This window comes from Salvelinus alpinus, chromosome 5 (genome assembly GCF_045679555.1).
Source record: "Salvelinus alpinus chromosome 5, SLU_Salpinus.1, whole genome shotgun sequence".
Classification (NCBI taxonomy): domain Eukaryota; kingdom Metazoa; phylum Chordata; class Actinopteri; order Salmoniformes; family Salmonidae; genus Salvelinus; species Salvelinus alpinus.
The window spans coordinates 95,874,880-95,893,537 of record NC_092090.1 but is presented as its reverse complement, the minus strand read 5'-3'; the positions used below and the strand labels follow the sequence as shown (position 1 = coordinate 95,893,537).

The 18,658-nt window shown below is 46.5% G+C and overlaps 1 protein-coding gene across 1 annotated transcript in view; it reads right to left on the bottom strand.

Annotated features, from left to right (window-relative positions):
- Nucleotides 1-628: 628 nt before the first annotated feature.
- Nucleotides 629-18,658, bottom strand: part of ddr2l (discoidin domain receptor family, member 2, like) — a 48,925-nt gene continuing 30,895 nt past the window's right edge. Inside the window, exons 9-17 of the mRNA XM_071404276.1 lie at nucleotides 18,132-18,221; nucleotides 17,238-17,380; nucleotides 16,053-16,260; nucleotides 14,594-14,838; nucleotides 13,534-13,661; nucleotides 13,160-13,357; nucleotides 9,277-9,511; nucleotides 5,031-5,180; nucleotides 629-4,184 (exon numbers count right to left, since the gene is read on the bottom strand). Of these exons, the coding sequence (XP_071260377.1) occupies nucleotides 4,050-4,184; nucleotides 5,031-5,180; nucleotides 9,277-9,511; nucleotides 13,160-13,357; nucleotides 13,534-13,661; nucleotides 14,594-14,838; nucleotides 16,053-16,260; nucleotides 17,238-17,380; nucleotides 18,132-18,221 (1,532 nt within the window). The 3' untranslated portion in view covers nucleotides 629-4,049. The remainder of the gene's footprint in view (nucleotides 4,185-5,030; nucleotides 5,181-9,276; nucleotides 9,512-13,159; nucleotides 13,358-13,533; nucleotides 13,662-14,593; nucleotides 14,839-16,052; nucleotides 16,261-17,237; nucleotides 17,381-18,131; nucleotides 18,222-18,658) is intronic.

The following is an 18,658-nucleotide window of genomic DNA, read 5'->3' as shown; positions in this document are numbered from 1 at the left end:
CATCCTGTATAGAAACACAAACGTCTCTGATGCTGCTGCCTGGGCTCATTGGTTGTCTTGTCATCAATTACACAGGTGGTGACCCATTTCTTGTTTGACTCATATCAACATCTCTGCACATGGAGCTAAATAAATACAACAATAGGTCCAATTAAAAGAACATTGATGAAGGAAATGAAACATGCTGGGCAGAGCATGGCCAGAGCTCGTGGCTGAGTTGGTACAGGAGCGAAATTTGAGCGGGAGAGAAAGACGCTCACAAATAAGTTCAATCCTCTTGCATTTACACACACTGCGCTCCTCGCTCCACCCCTGCTCCGCTTGCATCCTCTGGTCAAAGCTGTGTGCTGGCTAACCTTGGTAGAGCACGGGTGGAGCACGGGTAGAGCACGGGTGGAGCACGGGTAGAGCACGGGTGGAGCACGGGTAGAGCACGGGTGGAGCACGGGTGGAGCACGGGTAGAGCACGGGTGGAGCACGGGTAGAGCACGGGTAGAGCACGGGTAGAGCACGGGTAGAGCACGGGTGGAGAAGGCAGGGCAGTGCTCATGTGAATGTATTTCCTTTCTCTCTCACTTAAAACACATTTTGTTGTTTTTTAATGATAGGGGGAAAAAAAGACACGATACCGTTTGTCAAGTTTGATTTTAATATGAGAAACAAAGAGAAAGAAAAGATCAGAGGAAAACTGTCATGGGGCTGGAATCTTCTCCTCAGCACCCAATATATTACTATACAAATCTACTCTGACTACACTATGTACAAGTCAGCCACATATGTATGAGAAGAGTTTCTAAACTGAAGCAATGAATAGAAAAGAGAAAAATCAGAGAGTGTCCTCTATCACCTGGCACCAAACCAACCAGTCATGACCACCCGTTATGCATTCAAGCACTAACCCTTTTGGGTTTTCACACTCGTACGAACACGTTGTACAGAGACACTAAGTCTAGCAGACTGCCACATGCACACGCTCAAACCAACCTTTACCTCAAAACCTCCTTTACCACAGTTGTGCTTCCATGACATCCAAAAAGTAGAGAAAGCCACTCCAGAGAGGAACTGTTACAGAGCTCAGGTCAATAATCCGCTTTCTTCTATCCAATCTTAACCCATGGAAAACAAAAAACATGATTTACTCTGTGTGGACCAGCAGTAAGGGATTCATCTTTACCAACGAACATTAGCTAACACAGGCTCACTTCAGCAAAGACCTCTGGGATATTGAGTTTAGTGGTTTCCTTACATCCCTCTCTCCCCCTTCCTCCCTCCCCTCTCCATGCATTGCAGATTGTATTGCACAACAACGGGGCATCTAAACACACGTCAAGTTGAACCACTTCCCCCAGTGCTCCGTGGAATGCCAAACATACACATAACACATCCAGCCGAGCCCCACCTCTCAGCAGAGCCCCTCCTCTCAGCAGAGCCCCTCCTCCCAGCAGAGCCCCTCCTCTCAGCAGAGCCCCTCCTCCCAGCAGAGCCCCTCCTCTCAGCAGAGCCCCTCCTCCCAACAGAGCCCCTCCTCTCAGCAGAGCCCCTCCTCTCAGCAGAGCCCCTCCTCTCAGCAGAGCCCCTCCTCCCAGCAGAGCCCCACCTCCCAGCTGAGCCCCACCTCCCAGCAGAGCCCCACCTCTCAGCAGAGCCCCACCTCCCAGCTGAGCCCCTCCTCCCAGCAGAGCCCCTCCTCTCAGCAGAGCCCCTCCTCTCAGCAGAGCCCCACCTCCCAGCAGAGCCCCTCCTCTCAGCAGAGCCCCACCTCTCAGCAGAGCCCCTCCTCTCAGCAGAGCCCCTCCTCCCAGCAGAGCCCCACCTCCCAGCAGAGCCCCTCCTCTCAGCAGAGCCCCTCCTCTCAGCAGAGCCCCTCCTCCAAGCAGAGCCCCTCCTCCCAGCAGAGCCCCTCCTCTCAGCAGAGCCCCACCTCCCAGCAGAGCCCCTCCTCTCAGCAGAGCCCCTCCTCCCAGCAGACACAGACACACCATGAAGCATCAGATACAGTACAGGTGAACAACACAACACATTAATGTTAATAACCTTAACAATGACAACACAACAAAATGTCGGAAGCTGATTTCAATGTTGAGATCTATGGTGTCAGCCACTATTAAACACTTGATGTTCATTCACTCAGATATTGTGGCAACAGAGGATGCAGCAATACAAAACATGTACTTAAAATAGAGGGGGGGGAATAACGTTTTGAAATAACAAAAAAAATAAAACTTGGCTTTTTAAAACTTTTACACTAACATGACAACATCGATTGATCTCCCCAATGGACATGTGACATCTACACAGAGATCGCTTTTCAATTATATTTACAACCACAATTAAGGTTAACCTTCATTTCAATCCCCTGCGACTCAGAATGAATTCTATGCACGCCAGCTATAATCATAGAAATATGTGTACTAGAACAGGTGAAGGGAAGTACAGCAGTAATTCTATTGCTATGGCTCAATTCATCTGAAGGCGGAGCTGTGAACACAACAGCTGTTTGGTCAGAGGCTTGGCCACAGCAACATGCTAGCTACTGTGTGGTCAGAGGCTTGGTCACAGCAACATGCTAGCTACTGTATGGTCAGAGGTTTGGCCACAGCAACATGCTAGCTACTGTGTGGTCAGAGGCTTGGCCACAGCAACATGCTAGCTACTGAATGGTCAGAGGCTTGGCCACAGCAACATGCTAGCTACTGTGTGGTCAGAGGCTTGGCCACAGCAACATGCTAGCTACTGTGTGGTCAGAGGCTTGGCCACAGCAACATGCTAGCTACTGTGTGGTCAGAGGCTTGGCCACAGCAACATGCTAGCTACTGAATGGTCAGAGGCTTGGCCACAGCAACATGCTAGCTACTGTGTGGTCAGAGGCTTGGTCACAGCAACATGCTAGCTACTGTGTGGTCAGAGGCTTGGCCACAACAACATGCTAGCTACTGTATACTCAAAAAGAGTGTTGTCCAGCTTCTAGCTCTGGTCCACGTCACAGTTGTCCAGCTTCTAGCTCTGGTCCATGTCACCGTCAGTGCGTGTTCCTCCACTGGAACGCGCACAAACTCCCCCTGGACCAAAGCTAACCAGCCTCCAGCTACTCAATCCAGATGACTGAATCTCTGTAGGGGATAGCTAATGATATCTAATAATGCTAACTAGCTTTAATGCTATCTGATAAGGCTGCACAGTTTGCGGTGGGTATCTCCAGCGGGACAGTGCCTTGCAGTAGACATCTCCAAGGGGACAGTGCTTTCTATTCCTCATCATCAGTCCATTGTGGCTCCCCAACCCTCTCTAAAGCAGGGTTAGGGTTAGGGTCAGAGGGTTAGGGTCAGGGTCCTATTCTAGCTATGACAGTAGTTCTGCTTTAGCCAAAGGCCTTATCCAAACTGACCTATATAACATTCATATTCAAAAAGGGCAATAAAATCTGAGTCAAACAAATCAAACTGATCATAGTCCAGTGTGGGGATAATGAAAGGAACATATCATGGATAAATGGAAGACAACCAGGCAGCAGTGCTTTACACACAAAAAAAACACAGGACCTCAAGACAAAAGCATTTGTCCAGTTATTGATTTCTTACTAGGCCAGGTATTAGGGATATTATGATTTCTTTGGTAGGCCTACCATACAAAAACAACATGAAAACACAACATACTGTATAAAGATGGATGAACAGAATTCAATTTACACAAACCATCAACAGACAAAAGGGCGACAGCTTTTTTTCATGGATTTTATATGATTAAAGGTCCATCACTGAAGAATGTGAAAGATGAAAGAAGTGGTCCACATTCTGGAAGTGATAACCTCAACCCACTTCCTGCTCTCTCAAAATGACAACATCGCTGCATCCTCTTCCAGTCCTCCCCGCTGTCTGTATGTCTGTCTGTCTGTATGCCTGTCTGTCTCTCTGTATGTCTGTCTCTCTGTCTGTCCGTATGTTTGTCCGTCTGTCCTTCTGTCTGTCAGTCAGAGGGGTTAAGAGAAGAGAATTCAGGCAAAATGGACCTCTCACTCAGAACAGCCCGTTGGTTGTGCCAGGGTTCAAAGTTCACTGGACCACGTGTGGTCGTAAGGCCTGGTACAACCCCTCGAAGGTGGGTCGATCGGCGATGTCGCGGTCCCAACAACGCATCATCAGCTCAAATAGAGAGGGAGGACAGAGCAGTGGGGCGAATAGAAAGATCTAGAAGAAAAATGGGGTGGACGGGGGATGGGGTGCCAAAACATTACTGTTATGCCCAGATATATAATAGTCCCAGATATATAATAGTCCCAGATATATAATAGTCCCAGATATATAATAGTCACAGATATATAATAGTTACAGATATATAAAAGCCCCAGATATATAATAGTTACAGATATATAAAAGCCCCAGATATATAATAGTTACAGATATATAATAGTTACAGATATATAATAGTTACAGATATATAATAGTTACAGATATATAATAGTCCCAGATATATAATATATAAAAGCCCCAGATATATAATAGTCACAGATATATAATAGTTACAGATATATAATAGTCCCAGATATATAATAGTTACAGATATATAATAGTTACAGATATATAATAGTCCCAGATATATAATAGTCCCAGATATATAATAGTCCCAGATATATAATAGTCCCAGATATATAATAGTTACAGATATATAATAGTCCCAGATATATAATAGTCCCAGATATATAATAGTCACAGATATATAATAGTTACAGATATATAAAAGTCACAGATATATAATAGTCACAGATATATAATAGTCACAGATATATAATGGACTTTACATTGCATGCAGGATGACACAATTTGAGCACAAGACTAAATAATATTTTACCCATATGGAAAAGAATGACATGTTGTTGAATGTGAGACAAAGCTAAGCTACTCTACCTAATGACATGTTTAATCCTATGCACTGATGAATCCAGTGCCCGGATACCACTCTTCTCTCTTTTAAATGTTTTTGTCACCCATGTATAAATAAATGATTGAATAAAATAAATAAATAAAATCACTTACTTGTCTGCCCTGGTTTCGGAAGAACTCGCCAGTGTTTTCGATGACCTGTTCGTCTGTCAGTAGGCTGTAGGGCTGCTCTTTACACAGAGTGAAGATCTCCCACAGGGTGACGCCGAAGGCCCACACATCGCTGGCCGTGGTGAACTTACCCTGGAGAGGAACCACACAGACAGTGAAGTTCCCCCTTGGTACAGATCTAGAATCAGATTCCCCTCCCCCAATCCTAACCTTAACCATTAGTGGGGAAAATACCAAACTAACCCAAGATCAGCATCAAGGACCAACTTCATCCTAAACCTCACACCAACAACCACGGGATCTATTTGGGTCGTATTGATTTGGCACCAAACGGAAGAAAATAGACAAGCAGGGAGGGGTTTCATAAGTGTTTTGCTATGGTGTGCACTAATGCATAAGACTCAGATGTAGCCAAATAAAGGTTGACTTAACTGGTCAAAATGGTGGCCTATAACTTCTATCAGAGTTCTGAATGAGCTTTGATGGATACATGATAACATTTACATCATCTCTATCTCTCATCCACTCAACACCACTGTTTCAATGTGAAATTGAGCCATATATACTGCACATTTGTCAAGCAAAGGCTTTGTTTTTGTCGTCAAACAGATGGAAAGGGGGTCTTAGAAAACATCTATAAGAAAAATATAAATTTTCGGATTTGTCCTCGTTTTTCGACTTGTCTCTTGTGTGTGTTCACAAATCACATGTGTTTGTTTCTACATGAAAAAAAACAGTTCACATTTAGTCAATCACCCTTCTAGATAACTTGAAACTGTCTAACCAGGTATTGTGTCTTGGAGTCGCCTATGCTAGCTAGTGCTAGCCAACTCCTTTCACCAATTAGCTTCAGCCTGGTTGTGGCAAAGTTGGTTTGACATTGGACAGTCTATCTCTGGGGCTAGTTAGGGACCATCAATAAATTAAACAATGTAAATGGGACCACATTTTCATGTTGCACATCTTTTCAAATCAAATAAAATGTTATTGGTCACATGCACATATTTAGCAGATGTTATTGCGGGTGTAGCGAAATGCTTGTGTTCCTAGCTCCAACATTACAGTAACAATTCACAACAATACACACATCTAAAAGTAAAAGAATGGAATTAAGAAATATATAAACATTAGGATGAACAATGTCGGAGTGGCATTGATTAAAATACAGTAGAATAGAAGACTGTACATACACTTGAAGTCGGAAGTTTACATACACTTAGGTTGGAGTCATTAAAACTCTTTTTTCAACCACTCCACACATTTCTTGTTACCAAACTATAGTTTTGGCAAGTCGGTTAGGACATCTACTTTGTGCATGACACAAGTAATTTTTCCAACAATTGTTTACAGACAGATTATTCCACTGGGTCAGAAGTTTACATACACTAAGTTGAATGTGCCTTTAAACAGCTTGGAATTGAATTGCGACTCCACTTTGTCTCTGTACTGACGTTTTGCCTGTTTGATTGCCTTACAGAGGGAATAACTACATTGGTTGTATACAACCATATTTCCAGTCACCTTGCCATGGTTAAATGCGGTGGTTCGCGCTTTCAGTTTTGAGCGAATGCTGCCATCTATCCATGGTTTATGGTTTGGGTAGGTTTTAATAGTCACCGTGGGAACAACTTCCCCTATACACTTCCTGATGAACTCAGTCACCGTGTCCATGTAAGCGTCAATGTTGTTCTCGGAAGCTACCCGGAACATATCCCAGTCCACGTGATCAAAGCATAGATTCCGATTAGTCAGACCAGCATTGAATAGACCTTAGCACGGGTACTTCCTGTTTGAGTTTCTGCCTATAGGAAGGGAGGAGCAACATTTTTCCAAAGGGAGGGCGGGGGAGGGCCTTCTAGGCATCTCGAAAAGGCGAGTAGCAGTGATCTAGTGTTTTTCCTAAGCGAGTACTACAGTCAGTGTGTTGACAGAACTTCGGTAGCTTTTTCAAAAAATTTGCTTTGTTAAAATCCCCAGCTACAATAAATGCGGCCTCAGGATATGTGGTTTCCAGTTTGCATAAAGTCCAGTGTAGTTCCTTGACGGGCGTCGTGGTATCAGCTTGAGGGGGAATATACACAGCTGCGACTATAACCGAAGAGAATTCTCTTGGGAGGTAATACGGAGCGAGTAGTGGAGCTGGAGCGAGTAGTGGAGCTGGAGCGGAGAGAGTAGTGGAGCTGGAGCGAGTAGTGGAGCTGGAGCGAGTAGTGGAGCTGGAGCGGAGAGAGTAGTGGAGCTGGAGCGGAGCGAGTAGTGGGGCTGGAGCGGAGCGAGTAGTGGGGCTGGAGCGGAGCGAGTAGTGGGGCTGGAGCGGAGCGAGTAGTGGGGCTGGAGTGAGTAGTGGAGATGGAGCGGAGCGAGTAGTGGAGCTGGAGCGGAGCGAGTAGTGGAGCTGGAGCGGAGTGAGTAGTGGGGCTGGAGCTGGAGTGGAGCTGGAGTGGAGCTGGAGCGGAGAGAGTAGTGGAGCTGGAGCGAGTAGTGGGGCTGGAGTGGAGCGAGTAGTGGGGCTGGAGTGGAGCGAGTAGTGGAGCTGGAGCGGAGCGAGTAGTGGGGCTGGAGCGGAGCGAGTAGTGGAGCTGGAGCGGAGCGAGTAGTGGAGCTGGAGCGGAGCGAGTAGTGGGGCTGGAGCGGAGCGAGTAGTGGGGCTGGAGCGGAGCGAGTAGTGGGGCTGGAGTGGAGCGACAAGCCTAGCGAGTAGTGGGGCTGGAGTGGAGCGACAAGCGGAGCGAGTAGTGGAGCGGGAGCGGAGCGAGTAGTGGGGCTGGAGTGGAGCGAGTAGTGGGGCTGGAGTGGAGCGAGTAGTGGGGCTGGAGCGGAGCGAGTAGTGGGGCTGGAGTGGAGCGAGTAGTGGGGCTGGAGCCAACACTCCACTCAACAAATGAGAACTACCTGGTTAAATAAAAGTGATTTATTTTTTATTTTTTAAAGAATGTAGCCTATTTGAAATGATGTGCGCTTCTTCATCTTTTCATGTTTTTTATTCAAAATACTTTTCATTCAAATCATATGGTTTGGATTCAAAACCAAAATGGTAGGTCCAGGTAGTCACAACAATAGATGGTGTTGGTTAAAATGGGATTTTAATGAATGGAGTGAATATGGAGCAGCAGTGTTTTTAAACTTGTGAGCGTTGAACGTTTTTTTAGCGGAGCGGTTGGAAAGGACGTGGTGGGGTTGGAAAGGACGTGGTGCGGTTGGAAAGGACGTGGTGCGGTTGGAAAGGACGTGGTGCGGTTGGAAAGGACGCGGTGCGGTTGGAAAGGACGCGGTGCGGTTGGAAAGGACGCGGTGCGGTTGGAAAGGACGCGGTGCGGTTGGAAAGGACGCGGTGCGGTTGGAAAGGACGCGGTGCGGTTGGAAAGGACGCGGTGCGGTTGGAAAGGACGCGGTGCGGTTGGAAAGGATGCGGTGCGGTTGGAAAGGACGTGGTGCGCCAGAGCAATGAGCTGGATGTCCAACTGCTCAACTCAGCTCACATGCTCTGGTTCAGAGCAACACCATCAAAGCCCTGTTATTTTGTTACAATGAATCATTTCTAAAGATGATTATTTATTTAATGTGATTAGTGATTCATTTCTAAAGATGATTATTTATTTCATGTGATTAGTGATTCATTTTAATGTAAAAAAACAACAACATGCCCCTCATTTTAAAGTCAAACCTGTAACGTGAATCTAACTATATTTTTAATATGGTAAAACTATTCCTTTTTACATATATACAGTATATATAAAAAATTATAGTTAAATCATACTATCAAATCAGGTGAGCTGATTCTCCTCTTTTTGGCCCATTTCAGTGTTGTTGTGGTGGAAAACTGAGGGGGTTGAGCATAATAGGTCAAGACTGTTACCCATAGATAGACAGGCTGGAAACGGTTGTTACTGGCAGCCCGCCAGGGTCTTACTTTTTTTGTTGTTGTGACGCTTGCATTCAATTGCCCCTCCCTGTTGCACACAACACGCTTCCATTCTCACTGTCACAAGGGGATTTATGGCCATGTTACGGTCAACTCTGTGACAGTCAACCCTGTTACTTTATTTGGCACTTAATAAGCACTTACTATAGTCACTTTTTAAATGTAACTTCTTGAGAGGTTGAACATGCTCGTCATGACAAAATTTTAACATTTTGTGAAATAAAATGTTAAATTTTTTTCCACCAAGTTAACTACCCAAAAGGGATTAATTTTGTGGAACGACGCTGAAGTATTATCCTTTCTCACCAGTAGAATGCTCTCCCAGGCCATCCAGCGGATGGGCAGCACAGCTCGCCCCTGAATGCGGTAGTAGTCACTGCTGTACAGGTTTCTGCTCATGCCGAAGTCTGCTATCTTGATGGTGAGTCTGCGGTCCAGCAGGCAGTTGCGTGTGGCCAAGTCTCGGTGCACAAAGTTCAGAGAGGCCAGGTACCGCATGCCGGACGAGATCTGCACTGACATGTGCAGGAGGTCTGACAAACTACAAAGAGAGAGAGAGAGATAGCAAAAAAGTGAGAGAGAAAAGATAGATAGCGAAGAGAGAGAGAGGAGAGAGAGAGAGAGGAGAGACCAAAATGAGAGTGAGGAGAGATAGCGAAGAGAGAGAGAGGAGAGACCAAAATGAGAGAGAGAAGATGGATAGCGAAGAGAGAGAGAGGAGAGATAGCGAAGAGAGAGAGAAGATAGATAGTGAAGAGAGAGAGAGAGGAGAGAGCGAAATGAGAGAGAGAAGATGGATAGCGAAGAGAGAGAGAGGAGGAGAGATAGCGAAGAGAGAGAGAAGATAGATAGTGAAGAGAGAGAGAGGAGAGAGCGAAATGAGAGAGAGAAGATGGATAGGGAAGAGAGAGAGAGGAGAGGTAGCGAAGAGAGAGAGAAGATAGATAGTGAAGAGAGAGAGAGGAGAGAGCGAAATGAGAGAGAGAAGATGGATAGGGAAGAGAGAGAGAGGAGAGGTAGCGAAGAGAGAGAGAAGATAGATAGTGAAATGAGAGAGAGGAGAGATAGCGAAGAGTGAGGAAATATAGCGAAGAGAGAGAGAGAACCAATGTGTTAGTTTAAGATTCCCAATCTGGCCCTCAACCATCACGGTCACCTAATAATCCCCAGTTTACAATTGGCTCATTCATCCCCCTCCTCTCCCCTGTAACTATTCCCCAGGTCGTTGCTGCAAATGAGAACGTGTTCTCAGTCAACTTACCTGGTAAAATAACGGATAAAAAAAAATATAAAAAAATAAATAAATAAATAAAACAATGTAGAACAATGTTGTTGGAGGAAGTGTGGTGGCATATTTCTGCTTTACCAAATGAGGAGAGTTACAAACTACACACCAGTCAGAGTTATACTTAAACTACATCTTTAATAATAATAAGCTTTGCAATGGCATTTGACTTTCAACAATTCACTATTTCTAATGAACCGTTGAGAAGTGACTAAAGAAAAGTACAAAGATCTTTTATAGCCAAGATACACCACTCTCAACTTACACTGACGAACCACAGATCTTAGGAACAGTTCACAAAGGTTAAGATTTGTATGAAAGATATCTATAAAACACAGCAGAGAGTTACTGCTGTGTCAACAGTTTTCATTGTTAAGACCAGTGTCTGGCCCTCTTACTCCAAAGGGGAACTGTTTCTCCCTGGTACAGCATAGAACAGAACCATTAGCTCATGTTCTCTGGAATGCTCTTTAGGTTTTATCACCCAAAGACATCGTAAATCTCCTCTGTCCGTGTTATCTCATAGAGGCCCATCCTCAGTGGAACACACACACAATACTCTATTCTGTCGAGTAAAACAACCATTATAATGCAATACAAGCATTATAACATAAACTTACAAGCATTATAACATAATCTTGCAATTTTCCACGACAGAAGTGAGGGAGTAGTAATAGAATATTGAGTCATTGACCTTTATTTCTATGGGTGAGAGAATTGGTTTAGTTTAGGTAAATTCAAATCTGGACCTCCAAGCCTGTTCCACTGCTGCGGAGATTTGCATTGTTCCCCTCTAATCAGAGACTGATTTAGACCTGGGACACCAGGTGGGTAAAATTAATTATCAGGTAGAACATTACCAGCAGTAGTACTCTGGACCTCTAGGCTTGGGTTTGAATACCCCTGGTATAGTTGGAATGACTGAGAGTGGTGGAGTATGGTGAGAGGGGAGGAGGAGAGAGGAGTGGAGGAGCGTGGTGAGAGGGGAGGAGAGAGGAGTGGAGGAGCGTGGTGAGAGGGGAGGAGAGAGGAGTGGAGGAGCGTGGTGAGAGAAGAGAGGAGTGGAGGAGCGTGGTGAGAGGGGAGGAGAGAGGAGTGGAGGAGCATGGTGAGAGGGGAGGAGAGAGGAGGAGCGTGGTGAGAGGGGAGGAGAGAGGAGTGGAGGAGTATGGTGAGAGGGGAGGAGAGAGGAGGAGCGTGGTGAGAGGAGTGGAGGAGCGTGGTGAGAGGGGAGAAGAGAGGAGGAGCGTGGTGAGAGGAGAGAGGAGTGGAGGAGCGTGGTGAGAGGGGAGGAGAGGAGTGGAGGAGCGTGGTGAGAGGAGAGTAGACCGAGGAGGAGCATGGTGAGAGGAGAGGAGAGAGGAGGAGGAGACAGAGGAGGAGACCGAGGAGGAGTATGGTGAGAGGAGAGGAGAGAGGAGGAACGTGGTGAGAGGGGAGGAGTAGAGGAGGAGCGTGGTGAGAGGAGAGGAGTAGAGGAGCATGGTGAGAGAGGAGGAGACCGAGGAGGAGCATGGTGAGAGGAGAGGAGGAGTCTGGTGAGAGGAGGAGACAGTGGAGGAGCGTTTGAGAGAGGAAGAGACCGAGGAGGAACATGGTGATAGAGGAGGAGAGAGGAGGAGCATGGTGAGAGGAAGAGACCGAGGAGGAGCGTGGTGAGAGGAGGAGACAGAGGAGGAGCGTGGTGAGAGGAGGAGACAGAGGAAGAGCGTGGTGAGAGGAGGAGACAGAGGAGGAGCGTGGTGAGAGGAGGAGACAGAGGAAGAGCGTGGTGAGAGGAGGAGACAGAGGAGGAGCGTGGTGAGAGGAGGAGACAGAGGAGGAGCGTGGTGAGAGGAGGAGACAGAGGAGGAGCGTGGTGAGAGGAGGAGACAGAGGAAGAGCGTGGTGAGAGGAGGAGACAGAGGAGGAGCGTGGTGAGAGGAGGAGACAGAGGAGGAGCGTGGTGAGAGGAGGAGACAGAGGAGGAGCGTGGTGAGAGGAGGAGACAGAGGAGGAGCGTGGTGAGAGGAGGAGACAGAGGAAGAGCGTGGTGAGAGGAGGAGACAGAGGAGGAGCGTGGTGAGAGGAGGAGACAGAGGAGGAGCGTGGTGAGAGGAGGAGACAGAGGAGGAGCGTTTGAGAGAGGAGAGACCGAGGAGGAGCGTGGTGAGAGGAGGAGACAGAGGAGGAGCGTGGTGAGAGGAGGAGACAGAGGAAGAGCGTGGTGAGAGGAGGAGACAGAGGAGGAGCGTGGTGAGAGGAGGAGACAGAGGAGGAGCGTGGTGAGAGGAGGAGACAGAGGAGGAGCGTGGTGAGAGAGGAAGAGACAGAGGAGGAGAATGGTGAGAGGAGGAGACAGAGGAAGAGCGTGGTGAGAGGAGGAGACAGAGGAGGAGCGTGATGAGAGGAGGAGACAGAGGAGGAGCGTGGTGAGAGAGGAAGAGACAGAGGAGGAGAGTGGTGAGAGGAGGAGACAGAGGAAGAGCGTGGTGAGAGGAGGAGACAGAGGAGGAGCGTGGTGAGAGGAGGAGACAGAGGAGGAGCGTGGTGAGAGAGGAAGAGACAGAGGAGGAGAGTGGTGAGAGGAGGAGAAGCGTGATGAGAGGAGTAGGAGGAGTGTGGTGAGAGGAGGAGACAGAGGAGGAGCGTGGTGAGAGAGGAAGAGACCGAGAAGGAGTGTGGTGAGAGGAGACAGAGGAGGAGCGTGGTGAGAGGAGGAGGAGACAGAGGAGGAGCGTGGTGAGAGGAGGAGCATGGTGAGAGGAGGAGGAGACAGAGGAGGAGTGTGGTGAGAGGAGGAGCATGGTGAGAGGAGGAGGAGACAGAGGAGGAGTGTGGTGAGAGGAGGAGGAGACAGAGGAGGAGCGTGGTGAGAGGAGGAGGAGACAGAGGAGGAGCGTGGTGAGAGGAGGAGGGTCTCACCTGACTGCGGGGATGTTGTTGGCGTGGGTCAGGGTGCTCTCCATCTCTCTCTGTGACAGAAACATGTTGAGGTCTCCGTTGTCCATGTACTCAGTCACCATGCACAGTGGGTCTGAGCTCACACACACACACAGCAACTGGATGATGTTTGGGTCGTTGAGCCTCGACATGATCTTGATCTCCTTCAGGAAGTCGTTCCTGTGCGTGTGTGTTTGTGTGGTGGCGGTGGGGGGGGGGGGGGGGGGGTTTAGAATACCATAGGTCAGAACGTAGCTATTCATACACAGAGTACTGTAGGATTATTCATACACAGAGTACTGTAGGAATATTCATACACACACACCTGGTGAACACAAATAAACAAACACACACACCTGGCGTTGTTGGTGGCGTCTGCCCTCAGTTGCTTCACCGCCACCAGTACAGGCCGTCCGTCTCGGTCGGGAAGTGGGGCGCCCTCCCCCAGAAACTCAGGCAGACCCTCAGCCTCACACAGGTGGACCTGCACAGAGAACAGGGTCATGTTCATTAGGCCCCAAACAGACTGAAACAGGGAGGGACTACCTGGACTTGTCCAATAAGAAACACTCATTTTTATGTTTTGAAGCGTTTTTCATTGTGTGCCCAGTAACACATTATTTTAAGGGGTCCATAATAAGCCATTTATAATCATTTGCAAACAGTTTGCTTATCATTTATTAACCATGACTCCCACATTTGTAAATGTTAGTAAGCTAATCATTCAAACATGTATATATGTACCCGATGTGAAATGGCTAGCTAGTTAGCGGTGGTGCGCGCTAATAGCGTTTCAATCGGTGACGTCACTCGCTCTGAGGCTTTTGTGGAGCGATAGGTAACGATGCTTCGTGGGAGGCAGTTGTTGATGTGTTCAGAGAGTCCCTGGTTCGAGCCCAGGTTGGGGCGAGGAGAGGGACGGAAGCAACACTGTTACATATTTATAGTTCATTAAACATCCTGTGTTGTGAGCTTGTTCTTTCACCAGGTACAGCAGGAATGTCTACCCAATGTCTGCCCATCTTTTAGTGAGAAATTACACTGGTACACTCAAAACATTTATAAACTATTGAAAAAGTATAGATAGCTCTCACTTTAGATTAGGGACTGAACAAATACTTTACTAATGATTAGTAAATTGTTTATAAATGTGGGAGTAATGATAAATACATGGTGAACAACACAGTCACTTATGTGACTGAAATCAGAAAAGCGTTTGGTAATATAACACACAGTACAACCTTCTTCTGTTGTTTCCTCCAGAGGAAAACTGTTGAAGGGGCAATCTGGGATTGATACATCTTTCATTGATTCTTGAAGAATATAACGTTTAAACGCTCGTGAAGAACGAATGAGGTCATCTGCAGTTGTCTGTGTGTACGTCAACAAGAAGTTAAACACCAGGAAGGTCCTCACCTCCCCGAACTGCCCCTCCCCCAGCTTCTCCCTGAAGAGCAGCCTGTGTCGGGGGAACTCTGCCACGGAGATGTCCTTGCGGGTGAGCGAGTCAACGGTGAGTGCGGGCACGGCATACATGTTACTGCCGGTCACACCCTGCAGGCTCACGATGTCTGTCTCGGCGTAGTGCGGCACGCTGTTCTGGAAGCACTGATGAGGCGTGCACTGGGTGACATCGGGCTCCGCATAGCCCCCACCACACGCTGAGGAGGAGCAGGGATATTAGGGAGGAGGAGGAGGAGGAAGAGCATGACGAGGAGGAGGAAGAGGAGGGAAGAGGAGAAGGAACAGGATGAATAGGAGGAAGAGCAGGAAGAGGAGGGAAGAGAATGTTTGGGAGGAGGAAGAGCAAGATGAGGAAGAACAGGATGAGGAGGAGGAAGAGCAGGAAGGAGAATGTTAAGAAGGAGGAGGAAGAGCAGGAGGAGGAAAAGGAAGAGAAGGAGGAGGCGGAGAGAGAAAGAGAGAGTGATAGTTTGTGCTAAGCTCCTGACTGTTATGATAACCAGGGCCTGAGAGTAGGAGTTCTGATCTAGGATCAGGTCGCCCTTGTTCAAGTAATCTTGTTCATTATGATCTATAAGGCTAAACTGATCCTAGAGCAGCAGTCCTACTCTACATTTTGAACACTGTGCCAGACTCATAAAGCTAAGGATGAAATGAGAACAGTCCCAGACAGTATCAGAACCCTGGCAGTACCAGACAGTAACAGACCCTGGCAGTCCCAGACAGTAACAGACCCTGGCAGTCCCAGACAGTAACAGACCCTGGCAGTCCCAGACAGTAACAGACCCTGGCAGTCCCAGACAGTAACAGACCCTGGCAGTCCCAGACAGTAACAGACCCTGGCAGTCCCAGACAGTAACAGACCCTGGTAGTTCCAGACAGTAACACAGAAGGGGAAGGAACTTTAGCCTCAAATCAGACAAGCAGGACATTCCCCATCCCCACCACTATGGTCTTCTATATCATTCTGATATTATAGTCTGATAGTAAAACGGAAATACAAACTATTCAAAGAGACACTGGCATTTCAACATTTCCAATCATCATTGGGCGGCCATTCCGGGTCTTCATATTGGCACACCTTTCATCTCTTACCACGAGAGGGGCCTTGGGTCGTGACGAGAGGTCAGGAAGAGGTCATAAAGGCATAGGGCTAGAGGCTAGAGGGATATGGAGGAGGACTGGAAGGTAAAGAAGAAAGAGAGTCTGAACAGATCAGCGTGCATAACATACAACATTCCAGAGGATATTGAGAATCAGAGAAGCAGCTGGTATGATCAACAGGTTGATTTGTAAGAAGCGAGTAACAGTCACAGCAACATGCAAACTATATGGACTAAGAAGTAACACGATGCCTTTGATTGAAAGAAGGATGAAGGTGGGAGGAGAAAGGAGAGGAAGAGGTGTTCACCTGAGGTCTCTGCACTTCGAGACAGTTCGGGCAGCTTGTTTCTGAGGCCGGCCGGGTCTTGGTACTGAGGGTCCAGGAGGAAGACGCGCTCGTATGGGTGGTCCATCTGAGAGACCCGGGGGGGCACGGGAGGGGTCTGCAGAATGATGGTGTCACTACTGGAGGACAGGCGCACGGTGACCTCCTCCTCGAGGATACGGCGTGGAGCCTGGGGGCGGGAAGCAGGCAGGGATCAGTCTTTAGCGAAGGAAACGTTATCGCTACCTCCCTCTCCGAGGCGCATCAATTGAGGAGCGAATTGAAGTGAAGAGGAAACTCAACATCTCTTGGAGGGCAGTGGGAGTTGTTTTATAAAAACACTTAAACACACTAAGGTGTAACGGCCCTGGCTGCGTTTCTACTAAGATAACATATGGAATTGTTTTAAGATGGTCATACCATGGATCATTTAGATATTTGATTTTTAATTTAATTAAACATTGAATAACATTCATACATGGAAAAACAGATAGTCCAAAAATGTATCAAAAGGAAGCTTGTTGTGAAACGTCTGTCCTGTATCTGAGACATATAAGAAAGATCAGGAAATTAGATACTTTTTTTATACCCATTTTGTAAACACTAAACTACTTCCATGATTGTTTAAAACTGGTAGCGAGGACCTTCGGTGGAGTCTTGTGAGGCTTGTGGGCGTCCTAGAGCAAAACAACCAACATGTACGTGAGAGTCTCACCTTTCGATGGTGCTAGCCCAAACTGTTGGGACGCTACAGACAGAAGTTGGCAGATCGTCGGTACCGACTTCAGATGAGTCCCAAGGTCATATTAGTTTGTAGGCCAAACCGTTCGGACTCTACAGACGTTTTCGTGAGAAGACCTGATTTTCGGGATTTCTCCTGGTCTGACAAATACCACTGTAGCTCTTCCACCGTCCGGAAGGCGAATATCGAAGGATGAGGTGGATTAAGACACAGCCCATGCAAAAAACAGACAGCTTCATTATGCTATTTAGATTTCGGAGGAGAAATAAAAACAATTTACACTTTCCAGGCCCTTAGAGTTGCTGAATTTTCCTCTTCACTTCAGAGAACACAATTTTTCACATCCCCTTCTGCCTTCTCAGTTCAACCTGCTAGTCAAAAAGGGTTATGACAGATGTGGGTATCCAGAATATAGTCTGTCCTACCTTCTCCAGCACCTTGCACACATACTGGCACCACAAGATCAGGAAGATGATCACTACGAGCAACAGGATGATCGTCACCAGACAGCCAATCAGAATAGGGGTGTTCCCATCATCCGGTTGGTACTTGGCTGATGGGCTTGTCACTGAGGGGGAGGAGTTAAGGAGTTGACTAATTTCATTTATTTGGAGAGAAAAAAATACATATAGGTCTATAGCCAGTAGTACATATATTTAAAATATGATCGAGGATATAACTTAATCAAGTTATTTCCATAGTGAAAACTATACTGTATACAGTAGAAACAGGTTAGATGGATCCATTCCCTTTCCTTCAGCTTATTTTACACTTTTGCGGTCAGACTTTTTCAGCTACAACTAAACAACTGAAATGAAACAAAGTGTTGAAATATTCAGAGGTGCTGCATATGAAAAGGGAGGTGTAGGTTTATACTTTTAGAAAACACCTAAACTATCTAGTACCTGAAAGGGTTCAGGTATCCCCATTGTAGAACCCTTTGAAGAACCTTTTTTGGTTTCCGGTAGAACCCTATTGGGTTCCATGTATAAACCCTTTCCCCAGAGGGTTCTACATGAAACCCAAAATAGTTCTACCTGGAACCAAACATGGTTCTACCTGGATCCAAAAATGGTTCTACCTGGAACTAAAAAGTGTTCTACCTGGAACTAAAAATGGTTCTACCTGGAACTAAAAAGTGTTCTACCTGGAACTAAAAATGGTTCTACCTGGAACTAAAAAGTGTTCTCCAATGGATAAAAACCCTTTTGGAACCCTTGTTTGCGAAGAGACCACCCCGAAACGCTCAGTTTTGCATTTTCTCCATGAATGGTTATGGTAAGGATTGGGAGAGGGGAAGCAGAGAGTTGAAAGGTTACCAGTCTTGTGGGTGGTGGGCATGGAGCTCTCCTCCTTGGGCCAGGGGGGTGTCACCACTGGGGTTATCTGAGTAGGAATCACGGTGTCTGCTGTGGGACAAAAGGAACAAATTAAGAGTTTATTTCCAAAAACTCTATTTCCACAAATGTTTCAAATTCGTGTTTTTTTTTATCAGAAATTATTGCTTATGGGTACCTTCATGTGTGTGTGTAAAATATTTTTATTCCTATTATGTGTATGAAAAAAAAATGTATTTGCAAAACACTATATATATATATTCATATCCTGTATTTTTGACTGTGATATGTGGTGGACCCACTTAGCTATCTTAAAATGCACTAACTGTAAATCGCTCTGGATTAGAGCATCTACTAAATGCCAAACAATTCAAATGTATATGTTTTACATACAGATCTCATGTTACTGTATTAAATTATTTATTTAAAACATTTAAATATTGATGTCACAAATGTATCATCTGTACATTTCTATATAAAAAAATATAGTTATTAGTTACATTTGACTG